General features: G+C 36.7%; 1 protein-coding gene across 2 annotated transcripts in view; it reads left to right on the forward strand.

The window, feature by feature from the left end:
- MAST4 (microtubule associated serine/threonine kinase family member 4) overlaps window positions 1-24,566 on the forward strand; it is a 102,531-nt gene that overhangs the window by 70,798 nt on the left and 7,167 nt on the right. For both annotated transcript variants that reach the window (XM_081317116.1, XM_081317117.1), the window contains 10 exons: window positions 156-321; window positions 2,907-3,008; window positions 12,281-12,403; window positions 12,565-12,683; window positions 13,993-14,117; window positions 14,209-14,447; window positions 16,256-16,456; window positions 17,365-17,594; window positions 19,875-19,997; window positions 24,082-24,218. In XM_081317116.1, coding sequence (XP_081173242.1) covers window positions 156-321; window positions 2,907-3,008; window positions 12,281-12,403; window positions 12,565-12,683; window positions 13,993-14,117; window positions 14,209-14,447; window positions 16,256-16,456; window positions 17,365-17,594; window positions 19,875-19,997; window positions 24,082-24,218 — 1,565 coding nt within the window. The remainder of the gene's footprint in view (window positions 1-155; window positions 322-2,906; window positions 3,009-12,280; window positions 12,404-12,564; window positions 12,684-13,992; window positions 14,118-14,208; window positions 14,448-16,255; window positions 16,457-17,364; window positions 17,595-19,874; window positions 19,998-24,081; window positions 24,219-24,566) is intronic.

A 24,566-nucleotide genomic window follows, 5' to 3' on the forward strand; every position in this document is an offset into this window, starting at 1 on the left:
CACTTGCAAAAGTTAAGCTGGAAACTTTTATTAGAAAATGTGAAAAATTAACATGTGTTCTTAAAATTAAAAAAAGGAAAAGAAAATTTGAAATTAATATGATAGAGACATTATTAAAGTTTACAGTTTTCTTTTTTTACTGTTTCCTTATTTAGGTTTGTGGTACACCAGAATATATAGCTCCAGAAGTGATTCTAAGGCAAGGTTATGGCAAACCAGTGGACTGGTGGTCCATGGGAATTATCCTTTATGAGTTTCTTGTTGGGTGTGTGCCATTCTTTGGAGATACACCAGAGGAGCTATTTGGACAAGTTATCAGTGGTAATTTATCACAAGACAGAAGTGATTTTCCTTATATCGTTACACACTTTCCTTTGGGGATGGCTACCTGTGATGGAAAGTGCAGCTGGAGCAGTGTGTGTGTGTGTGGGGGGGGATCTTGGCACTGTGATTTTGGTTTCCCAGGGAGACACAGCACATTCCAGATAGGGGCCCAAAATAGAAGACTGCTCAGCCTTGAACCGGATGGGGAAGTAGGAAGAAGTTCAGGGTAGCCACACCCTGAAATCTCCCAAAGTATATCTATTAAGTTAGAAGGTTATGGCTTTAGTCTGGCAAGATTCTACTAGGCATAGGCAAATAAAGAACTTGATTAAATTTCAACATGTTGTCTTTGGGTGTGACACTACCTGACCAGTCTTAATTCCTCAGTCAGGGTTTTATTGCTTATGAAAGGCTATAATATTATATTAGTTATAGTTTACAAAAGAAAAAAAGTAATTGTCCATCTCACCCATCAGGCAAGAATGATAAGTCTGAAAATTTTAAACTTCCGAAAAAAATAGAATAAATTCATTAAGAAATATTATATATTCTTTGTAGAGTGCTTAATTAGTTTTGGCACCAGACCTTCGAACTTTCCGTCGGGGCCTGAAGACCCATCTGTTCGAATTAGCTGGTCTGGCCTGATGGGGGATTATGGGCTTTTAATTGTTTTTAATCTGTACTTCTGTTTTAATTGGGCATGGATTTAATTCTTTTTAATTTTTGTATAGTGTTTCTTATGTATGCCCTGTGAACCGCCCTGAGTCCCACCAAGGAGAAGGGCGGTATATAAATCAAATAAACTAAACTAAACTAAACTAAACTAATTTGTTTTTATAATTTGAATCACTTCCATGCTTTCCCATTCTGTAAAGTGCTAGAAGGACCATCCCAGCTCTAAAGTCATCTGAGTAAATGTGTTTGCTTTTCAGTAATTACAATAACAGCGATCACAATTACATTAGCAAATACTAGTAAAGTTGTGACTATGTATTAAATATACATTTAGAACAATTTCTGTTTGCATGTTCTCAGTATAGAGCAATTGCGATTAAAGAACCTGGGAAAGGAATGGAAAAGGAAAAATAATTTGCTACAGAGTGCCAGAGAAGAATAAGATCATAAAGAAATTAAAAGTTAAGATATCATTAATCATATATAGAGCAATTACATTATAGAAATGAGTGACTATATATATTTTGAAAGGAGCGGAGAAAGCAATAAAATAAATGACAGGTGCTTTAAACAGAAAGAAAGTATTTAGATTAATGCTTCAAACTAGCATAGTCTAATCAGACCTTAAATATCTGTATTTTAAAAAGTTCACATTTATTTCATTTGCATAAAATGGAAAATGCCTAATAGCATAATGCAATAAATTAGAAGAGGTGTAATAAAAGCCTGAAACAATAGTTTCCCAAATAATAAATAATGGGGAAAGGAAGAATTCAAATGCAGTTCACAGATTGTTAATGATTTCACTGGTGGCTGTTACAGTATAATGTTATTTCTGTAGCAGCTGTTCTTTCATTTAAAATTCCATAACCTTTTAGATTGTAACCTGCAGGCTGAACCAAAGTATTGTTATGCAGCTTGTGGCAAAACTAAATACTAATGGAACAACATCTATCACTATTCTAGTTGGTGTTCTTTCATGTTTTCCAGTTGCGTAGAAATAGATACCTGTTGTTTATGTTAAGCAATCTATGTTTACTCATTTCCCAATATTTTTTACAAAGTATGCTGATAAGGTCTACTAATAAAAGGAGGTGGTAATGGTAAAGGAAAAAAATGCAATTGCGTTTTTAAAAGGGCTTTTAAAAAATAATCTGGCATATTTTTAATAAAAGTGAAGGAAATACATGGTATGCCTACTGTTAATGAGCTTTTTATACAATATAGTAGTTGTTCATAATACAAGTAATAAATATTGTTTCTGGTATGGTGCAAAGCTATATGAAATGTTTAATTAGTACATATAACATATGTTTTAGCTTTGATCCCTTAGGGTATCAACACATATTTATATTTTTCAAATCAAATTTAAATGGCATTTTAAGAACTGAAAACTGGCAAACCTCAAAATAAGCTTTTATTTATTTGTGTGCTTGAACTCTTGGGTGTATTCTTAGTATATTATATAGTATAATATAAGTATAATAAATAATAACATTAGACAATACAAAAGTGTTTCAAACAGTTTTGGGGCTCAAAGTCTACACAGGATTAACAACCATGAACTGAAAATTAAGATGCCTGGACTTGTCCATATACAGTGGCGTAGCGTGGGTTGTCAGCACCCGGGGCAAGGCACCGCACCGCACGCCTGGCACCCCCCCTCCACAGTGGGCGGCGACCCGGCGGCTCGGATCGGATTCGCACAGCCAGCACTGCAGTGAGAGAGAGTGAGTGAGCCAGGCAGGAGCAGAGAGCTGCGAGTGCGAGCGCGCCCCCCCAGATGTTGCGCCCGGTGCGGCCGGCCCCCCCTGCACCCCCCACGCTACGCCACTGTCCATATAGAATGCTACAACATTAAAAACAACAACAGAAACAGATTTAGAAGTGGTATTTCTTTTTCCTAGATGAGATCAACTGGCCTGAAAAGGATGAAGCACCACCTCCAGATGCCCAGGATTTGATTGCTTTGCTTTTGAGACAAAACCCCTTGGAGAGATTAGGAACAGGTTAGAAAACTTTGCTTTTATTTTACTATAGGCTGGAAACATTATTTCTTTGGCTGTGGGGTGTTTGAACTTTTTGTTTCTACTTAATAAATACCTGTGTCTGGTTGTAGTTTAAAAACATATTTCTTTGTTCTCTTTGTTTTGCTAACTTAAATAATAACTAAGCTGGCATTGAATCAAACCACATCTTGTAAATTTTTCTTATTTTCTAATCTATTCTTCCTATTTGTTTATTTATTTGTATCTTGCCTTATTTTTATAAATAGCTGAAGGCCACAAACATATCTAATATTCCTTCTTCCTCCTATTTTCCCCACAATAGGTCAATAAATGCTGGTCCTCACTATGTAAACAATTTGCTATCATGGTAAAGATTTTAGAGGATTCAGAATTTATTAATGCCTGAGAGACTTGCAGAGAACCTGGAATGGTTTATCTAGATCGGGGTGTCAAACTGCAGGCCCGCAGGCCAGAGGCGTCATGTGGAAGCTGCGCCCACCACAACTCTGGCAAGGGGGAAAAAGGTCACGATATGTCACGACACGTCACGTGAGGCGGCAAGTTTGACACCCCTTATCTAGATAATAGTACTTTACAACTACACTGTTAAAAAACTATTATGTTGTCATGACAGTTAGAACCCCAATTTTTTTAAACAAGTTTTATTGATTTTTAATATTTACATGTACATGTATTTGTGAAACAATATGGTGGTTGGGTAATTAAAATAAGAAATAGCCATTTGTAAATAGGTCAGGTTACATCAACAGAGATGCCCTCTCTAATTCCCTTAGTGATTACATAGTCAAAATAAGCAAGTTAGTATATTTCTAGTTATAACCTAGTCAATCAACAAAATTCAAAATATATTTTCACTAATACATATCAATATCCTGTTTTTAAATTTTATCTAGGATATTCTAGAATAGCTTATAGTATATAGAAAAAAGCTTAATTTTGGGTAACCCACAATTCCCTATTTCAATAAAGAATAATTCTTTTGTCTACTATACTTATATTGTTCATTACAAAACATTTTTATGTTTTACCATTAAAGTCTAATTTTCATCTTAGCAAATCACCAGTTATTAGAACATCAATTATTAAAATACCATCTTTTGATATGTCATTCCAAATTCTATAATATAGTTCGGAGTTATATTTCCTTTACAAATCTAAAAATTAAATGTAAAATCAGTTATATTTTTTAGAGATTCCCCTTAATCCATAAAAAGATATTTTTATAGTCTATCTTTAGGAATCCCAAAAAAGAAACAAGTTCAGTCTTTTAAATCTAACTCTTGCCTTCCTTTTGTGCCAATCATACTTCGCTCTCGGTATTTTTAAATTCTCAAATGTATCTTCCTTTCTTCCTAGACCCCTTATTTGAATCCAGGAAGCATATCCAAATGTCAGTTTTGCAAGGAAAATGTACCCGTTGTAACCATTGTATTTTTGTTTTGGTAGTTCGGTTTTTGGTGTTTGATATAATATAATTGTCATTAAATCAGTCAAATCTTTTTGTTCTTCCAATTCTGTCTGGGTTAGGTAGAAAGTAATAGCTGGTATTATGTTTGACATTTGATTAATTGAATTCTCAATATAGTGTATTTGAAGGCCTTTAGTGTCTTCACTCTTGGTGTTGCTTTCTTCAGGTGCTGTTACTTTTTGGCTTGTACGTTTTGTAGTTGCTATTAAAGTTTGGACTTTAAGGTTTTCTGTAGGTTGCTTTTGTTGTTCTTTGAAATCTCCTATTTTAGTGTTAGTTTCCACTTCTTCTATTTGGTTTTGGGTTATCTTTTCCTCATTTACAGTCAGAGTTTGATTTGGTGGCTTTAAATTATCAGATTTTTCTTGTAGCTTGGCTTTACCGTATTTTCCGGCGTATAAGACGACTGGGCGTATAAGACGACCCCCTACATTTCCTTTTAAATTATAGGGTTTGGGCTATACTCGCCGTATAAGACTACCCCTCTTCCAACGCACACCAAATATAAATTAAAAAACATCAGATTTGATTTTAATATGGTAATTTTAATTCAGATGCTTATGACATGCAGGTGCTTAGTAGGAAAACTGTCACTTATAAACATAAGGCTGTTTGTCATCAAACATGTAAACATAAAACAGTGCAAGTGGATTAAACTATAATAATAATAATAATAATAATAATAATAATAATAATAATAATAATAATAATAGAAGAAGAAGAAGAAGAAGAAGAAGAAGAAGAAGAAGAAGAAGAAGAAGAAGAAGAAGAAGAAGAAGAAGAAGAAGAAGAAGAAGAAGAAGAAGAGGAAGAAGTTGGAAGGGACCTTGGAGGTCATCTAGTCCAACCCCCTGCTAAGGCAGGAAACCCTATACCATTTCAGACAAATGGCTGTCCAGTCTCTTCTTAAAAACTTCCAGTGTTGGAGCATTCACCACTTCTGGAGGCAGGTTGTTCCACTGGTTAATTGTTCTAACTGTCAGGAAGTTTCTCCTTAGTTCTAGGTTGCTTCTCTCCTTGACTAGTTTCCATCCATTGCTTCTTGTCCTGCTTTCAGGTGCTTTGGAGAATAGCTTGGCTCCCTCTGCTTTGTGGCAGCCCCTGAGATATTGGATCACTACTATCATGTCACCCCTCACCCTTCTCTTCGTTAAACTACACATACCCAATTCCAGCAACCGTTCCCTATTTTCCTAATTCACTTTTTCACTTTTCCTAATTCACTCTAAAGCTTTCCCTGCGCAGAGCCTTAAGTAACACAAGCTGCCTGCAATTAGTGCAGGTTAGCATCCCACCAGGCTCAAGGTTGACTCAGCTTTCCATCCTTCCAAGGTAGGTAAAATGAGGACCCAGATTGTTGGGGGCAATGAGCTGACTTTGTAATAATGCTGCTTGGGGGGGTGAAAGCCCTAATAAACAGGCATATACACAGAATGAAGGCTATTGCTAAGCACATTGATTTGTGCTTTAAATTGTAAGCCACCCTGAGTCTTCGGAGAAGGGCAGGATATAAATGGGATTTTAAAAAAAAAGACCAAATGGGAGATCCGCTCCAGGTTTTCCAGCCCGCCCGCCCAGTTCCTGAGTCAAATGTGTCCTTAGAGCTAAGCCGCTGCTCTGGCTGCTGCCTTCCCCACCTGCCTTTCAAGTTGGGATATACTACAGCTGCTCTTCAACTTTAGAAGGAAAGACGCCCAGACCCCAGCCTGTAAAAAATCACAGACTGCAGCTTCTTCTCCAATTGGTCCCGCTTTCCCTGCGCAGACTAAATGGGAGATCCGCTCCAGGTTTTCCAGCCAGCCCTGTCCCTAAATTTTCAGCACCCGGCGTATAAGACGACCCCTGACTTTTGAGAAGATTTTCATGGGTTAAAAAGTAGTCTTATACGTCGGAAAATACGGTAATTTGCTCTGTCATTGCCAAGATCGTATCCAGCCTCTCCTGTTCAACATCTATATGAAGCCGCTGGGTGAGATCATTCGTGGTTTTGGAGTTGGGTATCATCAGTATGCTGATGATACCCAGCTTTTTATTTCGACCCCAAACCACCCCAGTGATGCCCTCGACGTGATGTCCCGTTGCCTGGAGGCAGTCCGGGTCTGGATGGGGAGGAACAGGCTTCGACTCAACCCTGACAAGACTGAGTGGCTGTTCGTGCCGGCATCCCAGGAAATTCAGATTACTCCATCTCTTGCCATGGGGGGTGAGTTATTACCCCCAGTAGATAGGGCGCGCAACTTGGGGGTCCTCCTAGACTTACAACTCTCTTTAGAAGATCATATTGGAGCTGTAACTAGGGGGGCCTTTGCCCAGGTTCGCCTGGTGCGCCAGTTGCGCCCCTATCTGGACCGGGATGCCTTGCATACAGTCACTCATGCGCTCGTGACCTCTCGTCTAGACTACTGTAATGCTCTCTACATGGGGCTGCCCTTGAAGTCCACTCGAAGGCTCCAACTGGTGCAGAATGCAGCCGCACGAGTTGTGTTGGGAGTCTCCCGATACTCCCATGTTACACCATTGCTGCGCGAGCTGCATTGGCTGCCAGTTGCCCTCCGGGTGAGATTCAAGGTGTTGGTAATGACTTACAAAGCCCTATATGGCATGGGTCCGGATTACCTACGGCAACACCTGCGGCCGGCGTCAACTTCCATCCGTCCAGTGCGCTCCTACAGAAAGGGCCTCGTCAGGGTGCCTCTGATCAAAGAATGTCGACTGGTGGCCCCTAGGGGGAGGGCGTTCTCTGTGGGCGTGCCAGACCTGTGGAACCGCTTGCCGGTCGAGCTCCGGATGGCCCCCGACCTTCGCTCCTTCCGGCGGGATCTAAAAACTTATTTATTTGAGCAATCCGGCCTGGTTTGATGGGTTAGGGGTTGGGGTTTTAACATGGTTTTTAATTACTGTATATATCGGGCATAATATTTAATTGTTTTTTAACTTTTGTATTTTGTTTTTAATATTTATTGCCCTGTACACCGACCTGAGTCCTTCGGGAGAAGGGCGGTATAAAAATTTAATAAATATAAATTTAATAAATATAAATATATAAATATTAGTTTATAATCAAGTGGCAGGATGTATTCATCCATTTCGTTGTTGTTTACAGTTAAATCTTCCATGGAGGCTGTTTTAATAATAGTTAAAGATTTTCCACCTCCTGAACAGTTGTATTCAGTGCCAGGTGTTCCCACACTTATCTTCAAGAACAGCTCTATTATTCAGTCAGCTCTCACAACAGAAAAAGGAAATTTACTTGCTGTACCAGGTTTCGCCACAAGATGTCATCAATAACATATAACATGCAATGTAAGAGGGTTTTTTTCTTTTTCCAAATTAATATAGAACTTTTGTAGGATTAGTACATTTTTTTTCTTTAATTCAGAGTTTAAAGAGAGAATAGGATAGTGAGTCCCCAGCAACAAATAGAAGCTTTTTAGTAAATACAGCTGAAATTCTTTGCTGCATTAATTTGATTACTTTTTGAGGCTTTAAGATTCGTTCCCAAAGTAGATATTCGCTGTTTTCTAAAAAAAATGGGGAAGGAGATTTTCAGGAAAGTCCCACAAGAAGATGATTAAGGGAATAGGAAAGGTAAAGCTCACCCAGGTCCTCCAGATTGCTTCTTAGTGCTAGGTAGCACTTTTGGCTTTCAGCAGGGAGCGGCTTAGTGATCGGCCATCTTTATGGCCGGTCTCTTCTTCGGGCCAAAGGAGATGATCCCAGATTCCAGCGGAGGGCTGCCGCCCTTCTGTGAACGAACAGGGAAGTCCTCCTCTCGGTAATTGCCCCTCCAGGGTGATTTTTGACCCTTTTCAGGATCCTCCAAACAAGAAAGAAACGGATGGCAGGAGACAGACTGTCCCTGCATGTCCGGAAGCGCTGTGCGTGTGAACCAGAAGCCTGAACCCCAAAATTTTGATGGTATCTCCACGCTCTTCCATTTGCACAGATGTGTATGTATTTGTGTGTGTGCGAGAAAGAGAGATAGAGAATATCAACATTAGCTCTTAGTAAATGTCCTGGAGCAGTGCTATGGTGTTGCAATGGATAAATAACCATCCCATAGGGATTTAATTAGGAGTTGTGCTCCTGGAATTGAGAAATATGATTTGCTGAAATACAAAAAATTATTACCGTAGTTTCCGGCATATAAGACTACTTTTTAACCCATGAAAATCTTCTCAAAAGTCAGGGGTCGTCTTATACGCCGGGTGCTGAAAATTTAGGGACAGGACTGGCTGGAAAACCTGGAGCGGATCTCCCATTTAGTCTGCGCAGGGAAATCGGGACCAATTGGAGAAGAAGCTGCAGTCTGTGATTTTTTACAGGCTGGGGTCTGGGCGTCTTTCCTTCTAAAGTTGAAGAGCAGCTGTAGTATATCCCAACTTGAAAGGCAGGTGGGGAAGGCAGCAGCCAGAGCAGCGGCTTAGCTCTAAGGACACATTTGACTCAGGAACTGGGCGGGCGGGCTGGAAAACCTGGAGCGGATCTCCCATTTGGTCTTTTTTTTTTAAAAATCCCATTTATATCCTGCCCTTCTCCGAAGACTCAGGGTGGCTTACAATTTAAAGCACAAGTCAATGTGCTTAGCAATAGCCTTCATTCTGTGTATATGCCTGTTTATTAGGGCTTTCACCCCCCCCCCAAGCGGCATTATTACAAAGTCAGCTTATTGCCCCCAACAATCTGGGTCCTCATTTTACCTACCTCGGAAGGATAGAAGGCTGAGTCAACCTTGAGCCTGGTGGGATGCGAACCTGCACTAATTGCAGGCAGCTGGTGTTACTTAAGGAGGCATTAGCCCACTGCTCCACCAAGGCTCATTTTCCGGCGTATAAGACGACCCCCCAACTTTTGAGAAGATTTTCATGGGTTAAAAAGTCGTCTTATACGTCGGAAAATACGGTATTCATACATCTGTGTTTTATTTTTTTAATTAATCAGCATTTTTATCTACTCATCAAAACAATCTCTTGTAATCCAAGTACAATCTTGTCTATTTTGGTATTATCTATTTCAGGCCTCTTAAGAATGTCCATATTTCTTCAATCTTATTCTTGCTTTCTTCCTTTGCCATGTCATTTTTCGCTTCTTTGCCTCAGGGTCATCAAAGCATTCTTGTGTTGTTATATCATATTGAAGTAGCCCTCCAGTCTCCATTTTTCAAGAATTGAGGAGTCTGTTAACAGCACCAAATCTTCTCATTATTTTCACCTCTTCATATAATTGTCCTGGACTGAATAAATTTTTTTCCATCTGTTTCCCATTATGATCTTCAAAATCTGTATTTGTTGAATATTTAATTCTTCTGCCAATGTATTTGATTATTCAATTTCTTCTGTTAAGTTCTGTCCCGATAAAATATTAGTTGTAGTCACAGTTTGAGTTTGTTTCTTCGAGATGCTTTCTAATTCTTTTCCAAAAGCTCTTATTTCATTGCCAGCTGTAGAAAGGAACTGATAAGTTTGGTAAGACATTTCCAACATAGCATAGATTTGTTTTTGAAACTCTTCCATGGTGTAGTTTCACATCTGGTGTTGAAGGTTAATCTTATCTTGTTTTTCTTAAATATTTTCTTGATTTTTTTAAAGAGAAAATCAGATTGCAGTGTCAGGCTTAGCCACTGGGTGTCCCCGAAGTAATTTGAAAGTTCTTTTCTTTTAGTCCGTTTCTTTTTTCAATGCTTTTTTAAAAGACCCCTGAGCTTACTCGCCGCTTATTTGAAGGGAGGGTTGAATTGCCCCCCTCCCTCTCCACAGGGGGGAAGGTACTTAGCAGCTTATTTAGGTGAAAAGAAGAAGATTAAGGTATAAGAGAGGAATCTTACCCCCATCTCTTCCACGCTGCTTTAATGTTGCCTGATGGTAAGTTTGACTTCAGCTGTCTGCAGCTTAGTAACTGGCCATATTCATATGGCCAGTCTTTCGTCCGCTGGTATGAAGGGAATGCAGGCACTAACGGGGGGATTGTGGCTCCCCCACATTTCTGCAAAAGTCACCCCTCCAAGGCAGCTCTTCGGCCCTTTTAGGACCCCCCAGCGATACAAAAACTGGACGTGGAAGATGAGAGCCATCCTTCAGACGTCCATGTCGGCTGGCTTGGCAAACCGGAAGTCTCTGCAGATTTTTCTCTTTTTTTCTTTTATAATTGGTAACATCAGTTCAGTCTAACATTCATACTTTCCAAACCAAGTTACACTGCTGCTATGAGAAAATTGGTTGAAAATTTCTACAGTGTATAATCCATAATTTAATGAAGAGAAGGGCGAGGGGTGACATGACAGCAGTGTTCCAATATCTCAGGGGCTGCCACAAAGAAGAGGGAGTCAAGCTATTCTCCAAAGCACCTGAAGGCAGGACAGGAAGCAACGGATGGAAACTAGTCAAGGAGAAAATGAACCTAGAACTTAAGGAAAAACTTCCTGACTGTTAGAACAATTAATCAGTGGAACACCTGCCTCCAGAAGTGGTGAATGGTCCAACACTGGAAGTTTTTAAGAAGAGCGTGGCCAGCCATTTATCTGAAATGGTATAGGGTTTCCTGCCTGAGCAGGGGGTTGGACTAGATGACCTCCAAGGTCCCTTCCAACTTTATTATTATTATTATTGATCATCGCACAGTCAGCCAGATGTTCAGACTGGATTTGGCATTTTTGTCTACCTATCCGAGTCCTTACCAAGGACCTGGGATAGGCAGATGTGGATGTTTGATGGTATTATAGATATTCTCACAGGATGGAAGCAGTTCCTAGTAAGGCCAGCTTTTGCAATTGACTAATGGTGAATAATAATAATAATAATAATAATAATAATAATAATAATAATAATAATAATAATAATAATAATAATAATAATTATTATTATTATTATTATTATTATTATTATTATTATTATTATTATTATTGCAGTAAATTTAATTAGTGATCAAACTACAGATGATTTTCAAGGACAAAAAATATTTTCATTCTTTTTCAGTAGGGAGGATTTCTTATATATGAGGGATTGAAAAACTATCACTTTGTTTCTGTCTAAGCTACAGTAGCAACCATCATTCATTATTGACAATGCTGCTTTGGAATTCTGGGAATTGTAGTTTGCTGCAGCTGGAAGTAATAGAAGAGGAGGGAGGTGTCATTTCTTTTCAGTGGAAGGTGGAATTTCTTATGCTTCAAAGTTCTGCTTCATTAACCATGATTGTAGAATTGATTGCAAATATGTCGATGGAAAAAATATTTAGTTTCTATAAATATTTAGACTACTCTGAGTAATTACTGTATCCCTGAAAATCACAAATAAATAAAATGAACATTATTTACAATCCAACAGTACATTTCCAAATGCTTTACATGCTGACAAAGGTGGTTTACGTATCAAATTTGAGTATTGTGGGAAAACAAAATTTAGGCAAAAAATGCAAGTAGAATCTTGAAAAATATTTTTTAAAAACCTACAAGGAATCCAGTGTTTTAATAAGTATTTGCTTTCTGCTGTTTTATAAATAAGCTTTCTTCCATTGATATTATGTTTGAGTTTTGGGTCTAATATAAAATTATTGTATACTGCTTAATAACTTAAAAATACACTAGTGGTTAATGGACATATTGTCCTTTCTTTGATGTCCTTTTTCCAAAGGTAAATATTTCTCAATAGTTACAAAAATTAGTGGCATGATAAACCTGCAGCTCTTCTTATCATTATATGTAAATCTGGAAGGTAATGCACTTTTCAAAAGTATAAACAATTTATTTGTATATATAATCTGCAATAGTTTTCTCTTGCTCCCCCAGGTGGTACTTACGAAGTGAAACAACACCAGTTCTTTCAAAACTTAGATTGGAATAGTTTGCTGAGACAGAAAGCAGAATTTATTCCTCAGCTGGAATCTGAAGATGACACAAGCTACTTTGACAGTATGCCTACTTCAATAGTCAAATATCCATATATTAAATTTTATGGCTCTAGTAGTTGATTTTGAAATGCATTTTTGTTGACATCTAAGGATTTTTGAGTAAAACTTATTCAATTAATTTGAGTCATGGTAATATACATACATATCCATGTTGTTTTATAGCTCGTTCTGAGAAGTATCACCATATGGAGACAGAAGAAGAAGAAGAAGAAGATACAAATGATGAAGATTTTAATTTGGAGATAAGACAGTTTTCTTCATGTTCACATCGATTTTCAAAAGTTAGTATTTAAATATTTTGCATGCAAATATACCTAATAGAAAAATGTAATTATGAATTATTGCAAAATAATTTTGCATATAAATTTAAGGTTTCAGTATGTTAATATGGGTGAGCAACTCATGGCTCACAAGCCATTTGTCATCCTTTGTAGCCGCCTGTGCATATCCTCACAGGACAATAAAATTCTGTTCCCAACAGCTCAAGGAATCATTAGGATGCCAAAATGATTACTATGAAGTACATTTTTCTCATACTGAATGAAGCTGTTGAGGGGGAGGGTTTAAAGTAAAGTTTACAGTGAGTTTGCAATTGATATGCAATTGCAATAAACTTGATATTCTACTATAGTACCTTCTTGGATTATTGTGAATAAATTCATTCAGAGGGGACTGCCCTGCTTCCAAATTCTTTTTGCCCACAAGATTCAATTATTAGGGTTATAAATGTGTGTTTCTCTAATCCAAACATTACTGTATGCTTTTTAAATTTTTCCTCTAAAAGATTTCCATTTATTTTTCAATTGGGATTGTCAGCTTATATGTTACATTAAAGTTGGGAAAAATTCTAAAGTGATTTATCTTGATCTGATTTTTTTTACACCTCAAAAATCTGGTATTTTAATAAGGGCATGTAGACTTTTTATATCCATTGTAAATCATCAGGCAAGTTGGTACACAGGCATGCAAGAAAGAGAGGACAGATGAGAGAGCAGGAGCTTTGCATTACTCACCTGTGTGGGGGTTTTTCTTTGCCAAAAGCAAGAGCCTTGGTGGAGCAGTGGGCTAATGCCTCCTTAAGTAACACCAGCTGCCTGCAATTAGTGCAGGTTCAAGTCCCACCAGGCTCAAGGATGACTCAGCCTTCCATCCTTCTGAGGTAGGTAAAATGAGGACCCAGATTGTTGGGGGCAATTAAGCTGACTTTGTAATAATGCCGCTTGGGTGTGTGTGTGTGAAAGCCCTAATAAGCAGGCATATACATAGAATGAAGGCTACTGCTAAGCTTGTAAGCTGCCCTGAGTCTTCGGAGAAGGGCGGGATATAAATGGAATTAAAATAAAATAAATAAAAATAAAACCAGAAACAACCAAAGTAATCTGGATTTCACCTCGACCATAATGTGAGCTACTTAGAATGATCCAGACAAACCCCATGATATATTTATTCCTTGTATAAAAGTAAGCACAGTTTTTTACACATCTAGCTGAAGTATTTGAATCGTAATACGGTACTTTTCTGAAGGTCTGTTTGATACAGTAATTGTTAACTTTTCATTATTTTGTCCTCATCCCCAACCCTTGCACACAGGTTTTTAGTAGTATAGATCGAGTCACCATTCAAACTGAAGAAAAGGAGAATACAACAGAAGGAACAACAAATGTGACGCTAACATCTTCAGAATCTTCGTGCTGGAGCTCAGAATATTCTGATATGTAAGTAATATTAATATTTGATCACTACGCAATATTTGTGAATGTATGTATATTTAGTGTGTGTTGACATGTGTTATCATTTTAAATATAGGCAGCAGATATCTACATCAGTTTCTTCGGATACTGAAAGCGTTAAGCAACACCACAGTTCAGGGTTACTTCCAAAATTAGCTATATCAGCTGAAGGAGATTCAGAAGAATTACCGTGTCCTGTTGGATCTCATAAAGTTCAAGAAAAGACTGTGTTTGTAAATGAAGAAACTGTTCAAGATGAAGTGGAGGTGGAGGTAACAACTCCAGCAAGCACAATTAGTAATTCCACACTCTCAGGTATGATCCATATAGAAATGGCTTTTCTTAGGTCTACCTATTGAGCAGGCTATAGTAACAATTTGTCTTGATTTTTTCAGCTGCTCAATGGTGTGAAATGGGTAACTCAGATTAGCACAGTGGATCATTTTCTTTAGATCACAACGTATGGGGATGAACACAACTTTTATTTCTTGCCCCTTTTGTTGCAACCCCCCCCCTGGTTTAGTTATAAGGAGAAAGTTCTGTCAGTACTTATGTCAACTTTTTAAAAGGAGATTTGTAACAGTACGAAAATCTATTAAAACAACAAAGAACTACTGTTCTCCTTACCCTTTCCTCAACATCTACTTTTAATGAAGAATAAAAAAATCTAAAGTGATTCATTGTGACAAGATCATGATCTCATCTTCAGAGATATAAAGATTTATAACACTCTTGTAAGCATCAATAGACCAAGAAACAATCCTTTAATACTAATAGAATATATGTATGTATGTATGTATGTATGTATGCATGTATATATGTATATATATATATATATGTATGTATGTATGTATGTGTATGTATGTATGTATGTATGTGTATGTATGTATGTATGTAGCCTATGGTTGAACTGTGGAATACTTGGTGTTTTCTGAGCTTGATTGTTTGCTTCCAGATTTGTCATTTCCAGACTAAATAATATCTTCAGTGCTAGCCCTGAAGGCTGAAGACCTGATCTAGCACTGAAGATGACACTTAGACTGGTAATAAAATGTCTACAGCAAACAGCCAGGCTCAGAGAGCACGAAGGACTCCATAAACTTTGGATTAGATATGTACATATAGTTTAATAAGTACAGTATTCAAGCCAGCTATATATCTACTTGTTACATTACCTAGTCCTTATTTGTCTAGCTTATTGATTAAAATATCATGGAGGGTACTACCATAAATGCTTTGCTGAAATCAAGATATAACTATACAGTACCATTCCTATAATCTGTTAATAAAGTTATTTAAAAGAAATTGTATGTGAGTAATTTGGTAAGACCTATTCTTGAGAAATTCATATTAACCTCTTTAAAGTCCAAGGCACATGTTTGACTCAGCTTAGTTTAATTTAAAGTCAGAAGCTTCAGGATTTAAGTGATCACTTTTCTCCAATGTTTCTACTACTGCTGCTTTCTCAGCTAAGTTTTCTGTATTGTTTAATAACAAGTGACACTCTTTGCCTAAAATGGTATTTTATGAGCATAGAGAAATAATCAGATTTGGTCTGATAATCTTCCCTCTTTTATATGAGCTCTAACCTTTTCTCTTTTGGTTTTATGCTGTAAATGTTTATGGAGATTTTCAATCATTTGGTCATAGAGGTCCCAAAGGTGCTTTTTCCAAAAGGCAAGTGGACTTTCTTGTTTTTTCTCTCTGAAAATATTTATCTTCTTATCCAAAAAGCTTCTTGATAAGAAGAGAAATATTTTCAAAGAAACCTCCCCCCCCCAAAATAAAGTCCACTTATCTTTTAGAAAAACCACTTTGGATATGTTTTGTGTTGTATTTTAAATATTGTAGCTGAAAGCAAGCTAATCCAACAACTTTAAGCAAGGTTGTGAAAATTAAACGTATTATTAAAATAAGGGAAAATGGGAAATTTAGTGCAAGGAAGGACAAAGAAACTAATATCAATGCTTGGTCCTCATCCCAAAATGATGATTAATAACTGTGCAGGTGCTTGTTCTAGAATTTTATTGCATGAGGTTGTACCAGAAAAATAAATCCTCATCTTATTGTTTGACTTCCTCCCAAATCTTGATTCAATGTGTTCATTCTTTTATTTTGTGCAGCTGGTAGTTTTTCAGAGCACTTGGATCAGATAAATGGAAGAAATGAAAGTATGGATAGCACAGATAGTTTCTCAAAACCATCTAGTGAACAAGCATCTCAAATGGCTCGTCAGCGATTAGAAACTACAGAAAAAAAGAAAATATCTGGAAAGGTTACAAAGTCTCTCTCGGCCAGTGCTCTGTCCCTTATGATTCCAGGAGGTAGATACTGTTTATAATGATGAAACTGATGCCTATGTGATTCTTTTTCTTTTTAAGCGATGCATCTTCAACTGAACCTTTCTTGTGTTGAAATGAGTCACATTTTTTAAAGGTTTTGCATGTTGTGTACACTGAATCTTTAATACTCCCTATGCAACTTATTGTTATCTTCTTCTAAAAGAAGTTGCATTATCTGGTGAATATTTGCTATCAGCAAAAGGAATTTTGATTTAAACAATGGGCTGGATCTGATCCAGAAGAGTGAAGCGGCTAGACAATGGCTTGGAATGCTAAGGATTGATCCATTCAAAGCCGCCTTGCCTTTTATCTTCTAGACGTGTTATCCAGATCAGCGAAACTGCTGCCTGTCCCAGTGCAGATACACGCTTGGATCAGATAAATGGATGAAATGAAACTATGGATAGCGCAGATAATTTCTGAAGGCTGTCTAGTGAACACATGCAACAGGAAAGGAAAACGAAAAGAAAACACATTCATCACATTACATTGTTACACAGAAAGAAATACAGAACTGTATTTCTATGGACTGCACTAGTCCTATAAGACTTGGCTATGAGGAGTTAGAATGAAACTTATCTATTCCATGTTTTCCCTACTTTGTCTTAACCATAAAATAATATTCTGCAAAACATGGGTATATTATATATTATAGTAAGAGCAGGAACATACTGAGATCTTAACCAAAAAGATCTTAACCATAAACATTATATAAAATACAAAAACCTGTAGGTTGGTAATTTTTCCCACCAAATAAAGAGAAATATTTTGGAATGTTTTGAACAGTGGCAGATACTTCTTAAAAAGCAAAGCTGTGAGTATGATAACATAGTGTATTAATATATATATGAAACTGAATATACTCCTAAATAGAGACCATTTTTTTCCAGATATATTTGGGGTGTCTCCTTTGGGAAGTCCAATGTCCCCGCATTCCATATCTTCAGATCCTTCATCTTCTAGAGATTCTTCTCCAAGCCGTGACTCATCAACTGCTCCTGCAAGTCCCCACCAGCCTATCATAATTCATACTTCAGGCAAAAAGTATGGATTCACTATCCGAGCAATTAGAGTATATGTGGGTGATAGCGACATCTACACAGTTCATCACATTATTTGGGTAAAATTTACAATCTCTTATACCTGATTAATTTATTTGTAGGTTATGCTTAAATGAAACACAAAATTTAGTGTAGTATAATAATGGAAAGGTATTATAAGTTAGTATAATATGTAATCCAGCTATGTTCACTCATTTTGGTTTCAGATCCTCTTTACATTCTTAAAAATTATTGAGAGCCCCAAATGTCTATCAGTATTTAGTATATTAAAAATTAAAACTGAGAAACTTTAAAATATTTAAAATATTTGTAGATCTCCTGGAAGGATTTTGGGAAACTCCAGAATTCTCCAGACCACACTTTGAGTGTCACTGATTTAGTCTGAATTGGAAATATAGCTAATGTGCCTGTAAGACAAAGTAGCCTTAACCATTTAAAATAGAATATTTGAACTTAAAGGAGGAAAATGTATAGAGATTCTTACCTTCTTTAGGCTTATTAAAATGAAAAATAGTTTCAGAATAACATATCTTAATATATAGACCCTGGCAAGTTTTTATTCTTTACTGATCTTCAAGCTGATCATATCTGTTATTAAGGTACCATAATTTCTGTGGGCCAGTTCCAAGTTTGGGTTCTCTGATCTTTCAGTCAATGTCCCCTTTTCATTTTGTCTGCATCAAGATGACATTCAAAAGAAAAATCTTCAGGAACGAAGTTTAGTTTTCTAGTAACTTGACTTACCAATTCAGCCAAAAATGTAAATGGCATTAAAATTAATATTTGTTCTGTCTTGTAATTTCTTGCTATGGCAGTATTTAATTAACAAAAGAACTTGAATCATTCCCCTTATATGAATCCAATACTAATGGGGAAGAGGGGATCCAGGCCTTGTGCTGCTGCCTGAGTCCACCTTTTCTGATCACTTCAGCTATGACTTTCTTTCTCTCTTCCTCTCACTATCCACTTTTTCTTCACATATTGGTTCAATTGAATCAAGTTTTCATTCATATTTTCTATATGAGCAAACTACCTCAACATTCTTCCTTAATACAGCTAATCCTCATTTAGCGATTGTCCCATTTAGCAACTGCTATAAAAGTGATGAAAAAGTCATTTTTAATTATCCTTGCATTTATAGCCTTCATAGATTTGTAAAGCAAAGCAAGTAAGTCCATAAGGACAATTGCAGTTTCACTTAGCAACCACTTCACTTAATGACAAAATTGCCAGTCTCAATTGTGATCACTAAATGAGGACTATCTGTAATGGCCACTCATTTCTGTATTCAATCCACATTAATTCCTCATCTATCTGTTCTTAACCAGATCTTTTCTTGTTTTATCCCACACACTTCTTTTTAAACCCATTCCCTGTGTATTCATTTTCATGTTTCTCCCAGTATCTCCAAATTCCACTTGTATATAACAAAGCAGGCAGAGGTATCCAGTTATGCATAGCCATTGTTCTTTCCTTTTGCAAACACTCCTCATAACACACCATCCACTGCTGTATCAGAATTTGTGTGTCATAAAATTTCTTCATCCATTTTTCTATCTTTATGGAAAAAGAACACAAATTCATCTATTTGCTACAGGTTTTCATCATTTATATATAATTTGCAGTTGTTCACTCCATTTTCCCTACCAAACATAACTTCCTGGGTCTTTGATACATTAATTTTTAGACGCATACTCTTGCATCATGCAGTATATCTAACATTTGCTGCAAATCTTTCAGGTTCTCAGCCAACAACATGGCATCATCTCCATCAAAAGGTACTCATGCATATCTCTCCAACCAACATTCCTCTAATTTCTGCACAAACACTCCTTTATCTGTAAATACATGAAACAACCAAGCTGTAATGGGATATCCTTGTCTTGCAAAATGCAACAGTAATTTTAAATGAAAAATGACTCCCCAACACCAATAGGAAATCTTGGATTTGTATATACTTGTAAAATGACTTTGTCTGCTTTACAACATTGAGTTGTGCTGTCACCAACTCAAACTGTTTAGAACTGCCCTTGGTTTCCCCAAATTTTCTCTCATGATAGATCAGAATGTGATGATTTGGAATGTAGAAATTTTAAAATGAAAATCGTGGCACATGACAATCAGAAAATTTAACATTAATAATCTTTAAAGAGCAGAAGTGTTTACATTATGAAGGTGATGGAATAAGTTTTTGTGATTGATTCTGTGCCACTGGCATGTGGAAGAACAACAAAGTAATCCATTTTTTTCTTGATAAATCCAGAAGCTACTGTATTATACTTCTTCAACAAAGTAAAGACAAATATATTTGAGCTTATGCATTTTCTTTTACTTTCTAGAACATTGAAGAGGGAAGTCCAGCCTATCATGCTGGATTGAAGGCTGGTGATCTCATTACCCATATTAATGGAGAGCCAGTGCATGGCCTTGTTCACACTGAAGTCATAGAACTGTTATTAAAGGTACAGTAATCTGGCAGAAATCTGTCCCTCATGCTGTATGTTCTGTCATTCATTCTTTTTTTTTCCTTTTCCAAATAGTGATTTTACTATAGATTACTCATTTTTTTATTTAAGCATATATACAGTATGTGTATATATCTATATCTATCTATCTATCTATCTATCTATCTATCTATCTATCTATCTATCTATCTATCTATCTATCTATCTATCTATATCTATATCTATATATCTATCTATATTATATATCTATATATCTACTGTATATATCTATATCTATATATATATATCTATATCTATAGTTATAGATATATATATATAATTCAACACGCACTAATTTTACAGCAATAATATAAATTGGTCCACAAACTCAGTGGACAACTTGTTTTCACTACGATATTTACACATTTCTAACTGTGAAGTAGGACTTTAGAGCTGGCAATTAATATGTTGAAGACAATTATTAATTAATCTGTGTTAACATATTCTTATATTTTTATTGCAAATAATTTATTAAGTTGGAGTATTAATTAACATTGACTATGAATTTATAAAACTTCAGCAAGTTATAAAGGGGCTTGGAATGTAATAGTACATATGAATTAAAGGTGGGTTTTTTTAGTGTTTTGCTCAATTAGCATCAAAATCTGCCTGTCCATTAAATCCTGACAAAGTAGACAAGCTTTAATCCTACTTTAAAGAAGACTCATTTGATAAGAGCCAAGTGGTCTGCATTCTTTGTCTCCACACTTCCTTCTGGAATAATATCCCTGCACACCCACTCTCCATGTGTGAGCCGTGACAGGCTGTAAGCATGGGGCTGCTAGTGCTGGTGCACGGCTTGCCTCTCACCTAGCGCCAGTGAGAAGACCACAGCTTGGCTAGTGCCGGTGAAAGGATCATGGCTCGTGGCTCGGCTAGCACCAGTGCAAGATTTGTCGCTCGGCTAACACCAGTGTAAGGGCACGTGAATAGCACACACATATGCGCATGTGCACTTGCCAGCCACTCATGCGGCATGGTGGCCAAAAGGCCATGGCCCGGTAGTAGGCCGCAGCCCATAGGTTGAGGATCTCTTATTTAAATGACATTCTGACTTGGGACATGTCTCAAATAAGATTAGATTTCATATGACCCAATGTTCCTGTTCATATGACACGCTAGACTCTGTGATCCAGTTAGTTAAGCAAGTCATCTGAATGTGGCTATTGTGTTTCTGTGCCTCCCCCCCCCCCAATTTTGATTCAGTAAGCTTTGGAAGGGCCATAGGGGGTTAGGGACTACAGTTTGTTTCAGAAAAGTCCTGCTTTGATTTAGACTTAATTGGCCCCTTCACCTATTTCAATTCCTTTCAGTTTGTTTTTTGTTTAAATTGGATATATTTGTTTATATTTATCTCTTTTTAAAAGAGGTCTATGAATAATTAAAAGCCTTCCTTTTTTGTCCAGAGCACCTGGTAGTGATTATGAGCCATATACATTTGGTTAATCAAGTGGAAAATAGTTAATAAAATCACTTACATGTCATAAAAACAGAGCCACTGAATGTTCCTCTCTGAGCTAGAGGAGGCATCCTGGGAGACAACCTGGCAGGATGGGTGGAGATGCATTCCCAAGTTAATGAAGAGAAAAATGGCAGAAATATAATGATACAAAATAAAACACTCCTTGCAATTAGCTATCCTCTGAACTGTGTAATTATATTTCATCCTCTTCCCATTTTTTCTGCTAACACCTGATAAATAGTGATGGTATACCATACTAAAGGAAGCCTCCAGCAGCTGGTCTTTTCAAGTGAACTCAGATCTATTTCACATCACTGTCAAGCATACACTAGGTATAATGTTGCTCTTAGAGAGAGTAAAATTATAAAGCAAAATAGCAAAATGTTTTTTTTATTTTTTTTTTAAAAAAGATAATTAGCTTTATCTGAAAAAAAACTCTTCTACGATTCCATCACCATATATAATTTGTCAGCTCCAATCCAGCAACTGGTGGAACAAAAACAGCCTTCAGAGTATATCATTAAGACCATGTTTTCTCTCATGAGAATTTGCTACAACTTTTAATTGTTGTTCTCTCAATAGATGAAAATGTCACATCATGTTATACTGTATATTCTGTATTACCAAAAGTGTGTGAATTTAAATCATTTGAGGAGGGTTTTAAAAAAAGTTGTTTTCTTTTTGTACATTGAAATGGAAGGCACAATGAAAGAGTTTTAGGAAATGGATTTTTATAAAGTCATTTAAAAATATTTTGTTGTAAAAAACATCAGTAAAAATCTTATGATTTAATTTATAGGGGAAATAAACTGAATGACATTATAAGTATATAGATAACTGCACAATTCTTCTAATGCACTACTGGCTATATACTTAAGTTTATATAGAACGTATGGTATGTGTTATTAATCTATAGCCCTGCATAGACAATGTATAATGTTCTGGCATTAACCAGGCTGATATGGCTTATTTCAGTCTTTTTCAACCTGGATGAGGTTGTGTGAATATGAACTTTCAGAATTTTCAGTAATCCCATTCGTGCTGCAGAATTCTCGTGGTTGTGATCCATACCTAATTTGCTATTCCTTTCACTCAATTTATCTAAAATTGGCTTAATGTTTATACACCCCAAGACTCTGGTTAATGCCCTGAGGCCAAAAACACAGTTTGTTGCAGGCAGCTAACTCTTAAAGATTGGCAAAAAAATGCTTAAAAAAAACAACTAGTGGTATTTTTCAATCTCTAACCAGATTACAAACAGATATTTAGGCATACCTAGGGAGCTTAGATGTATCTGTTTAAAATGGCAGTTCTTTATTTTATGTTTGCTTTGAATAGCCGATTCAATGCTCAATAAAAATTTGTATCTGAGAATCCTGTGAGTTTGAAAAAGATTTGTAATACAAATAATCCTTGAATTATGATGGCAATTGGGACCAGTATTACTGTCGTTAAGTGATGCAGTTGTAAACTGCAACATCACATGACCATATTGTTAGCAACAACCATTCCAATCCTGGTTGCTGTCATAATCCAAGATGCACAGGTTGTTAAGCAGGAAGCCTGGAAGTTCCAGGTAAGGCATCTGGGGGTGCCACAAGGGAGGGGGAGCGACCTTGGGAGGAGGGGTGCAGGCCACATGCAAATGCAGGAAGTCTTGGGGATAAGAGTATGGTGGGCCATAAGTACAGGTAGCCAGGGATAAAAAGTGCAGTGTGGTGAGGAGCCCTGAGGGATGAACAGGGTGGAGAGGCTGGGGGACATACCAGAATGACTTGCAGTAGCAATAACACTTGCAGTTAGACTTATACACCACTTCACAGTGCTTTACAGCCCTCTCTAAGCAACTTACAGAATCAGCATATTGCCCCCAACAATCTGGGTTCTCATTTTACTGACTTCAGAAAGATGGAAGGTTGAGTCAACCTTGAGCCGGTGAGAATTGAACTGCCAAACTGCAGTCAGCTGAAGCAGTACTGAATTCTAACCACTGCGCCAGCAATGCAACCTTCTTTGTCGGCTTCCCCATCGACTGTGCTGTAGGGGTGATCATAGCTGCAACCATCATAAGTGCAAGCCAGTTGCCGAACACCCAAATCATTGTCATGTGACTATGGGGACATTCTAAATTAACATCACTTGTAATATGAAACTAAAAGCAAGGAAAATACTGCTCATAGTAAAAATCTTACTTACAATGGCTTTGCTTAACAAAAACTAAGATTTTATCATGAGATCATTATACAAAAAATTATCTATCTACAGTATATAGATAGAGAAAACAGGATTTCTCAAACTTTTTCATGCTGTAAATATATTATTAAATTCAAATCCAGGAATAACTGGTCAAGACACAAAAAAATAATGATGATAAAAATCAACCAAGTTCAAGTGAACATCCCTCCCCTTTTAATATCTCAGCAGTATATCAACCTCTAGGGTTTTGTGATTGAACTCACCAATGTACTGGATTTTTCTTCTTCTAGTTCACATATTAGACCCATAGTCTGATTATTTTGTTCCTTTTTTAAAATAAAGACTTTATAGTGGTACCATATTGTCTGTTTTCTTATTTGACAGAGTGGCAATAAAGTGTCAATTACTACTACCCCATTTGAAAATACCTCAATAAAAACAGGACCAGCTAGAAAGAATAGCTATAGAGGCCGAATGGTTAGGCGGAGTAAGAAAACAAAAAAGAAGGAGAGTTTGGAAAGGTGAGTTATGATTCCTTAATGAAGAGAAAATTTGTAACATTTCTGTAATGTGTACTTCTTTATATTAGATGTATCTTTTAAAATAGCATTTTCACTCCAAGATTTCCAATTTTTCTTACTCTTACTAGCATTAATTATTGCCTCAAGATCTCTTAAAATCTCCAAAGCTTTAATCATATGTCGCATTAGGATATTAGAATCATATCATTTCGTTAGAATAATTTAAGATTGTGCTTTTTATAATAGATAATCTGCTTGAAAGTTGCTAGGGTGGTGAGCCTTACATTATGTATTTACATTTAAATAATATGAGGGGTAGTGAGATTTTTTCTTCCTTTTTGTAGCAGA

Source organism: Vipera berus, assembly GCF_964194415.1.
Source record: "Vipera berus genome assembly, chromosome: 2".
Taxonomy (NCBI): domain Eukaryota; kingdom Metazoa; phylum Chordata; class Lepidosauria; order Squamata; family Viperidae; genus Vipera; species Vipera berus.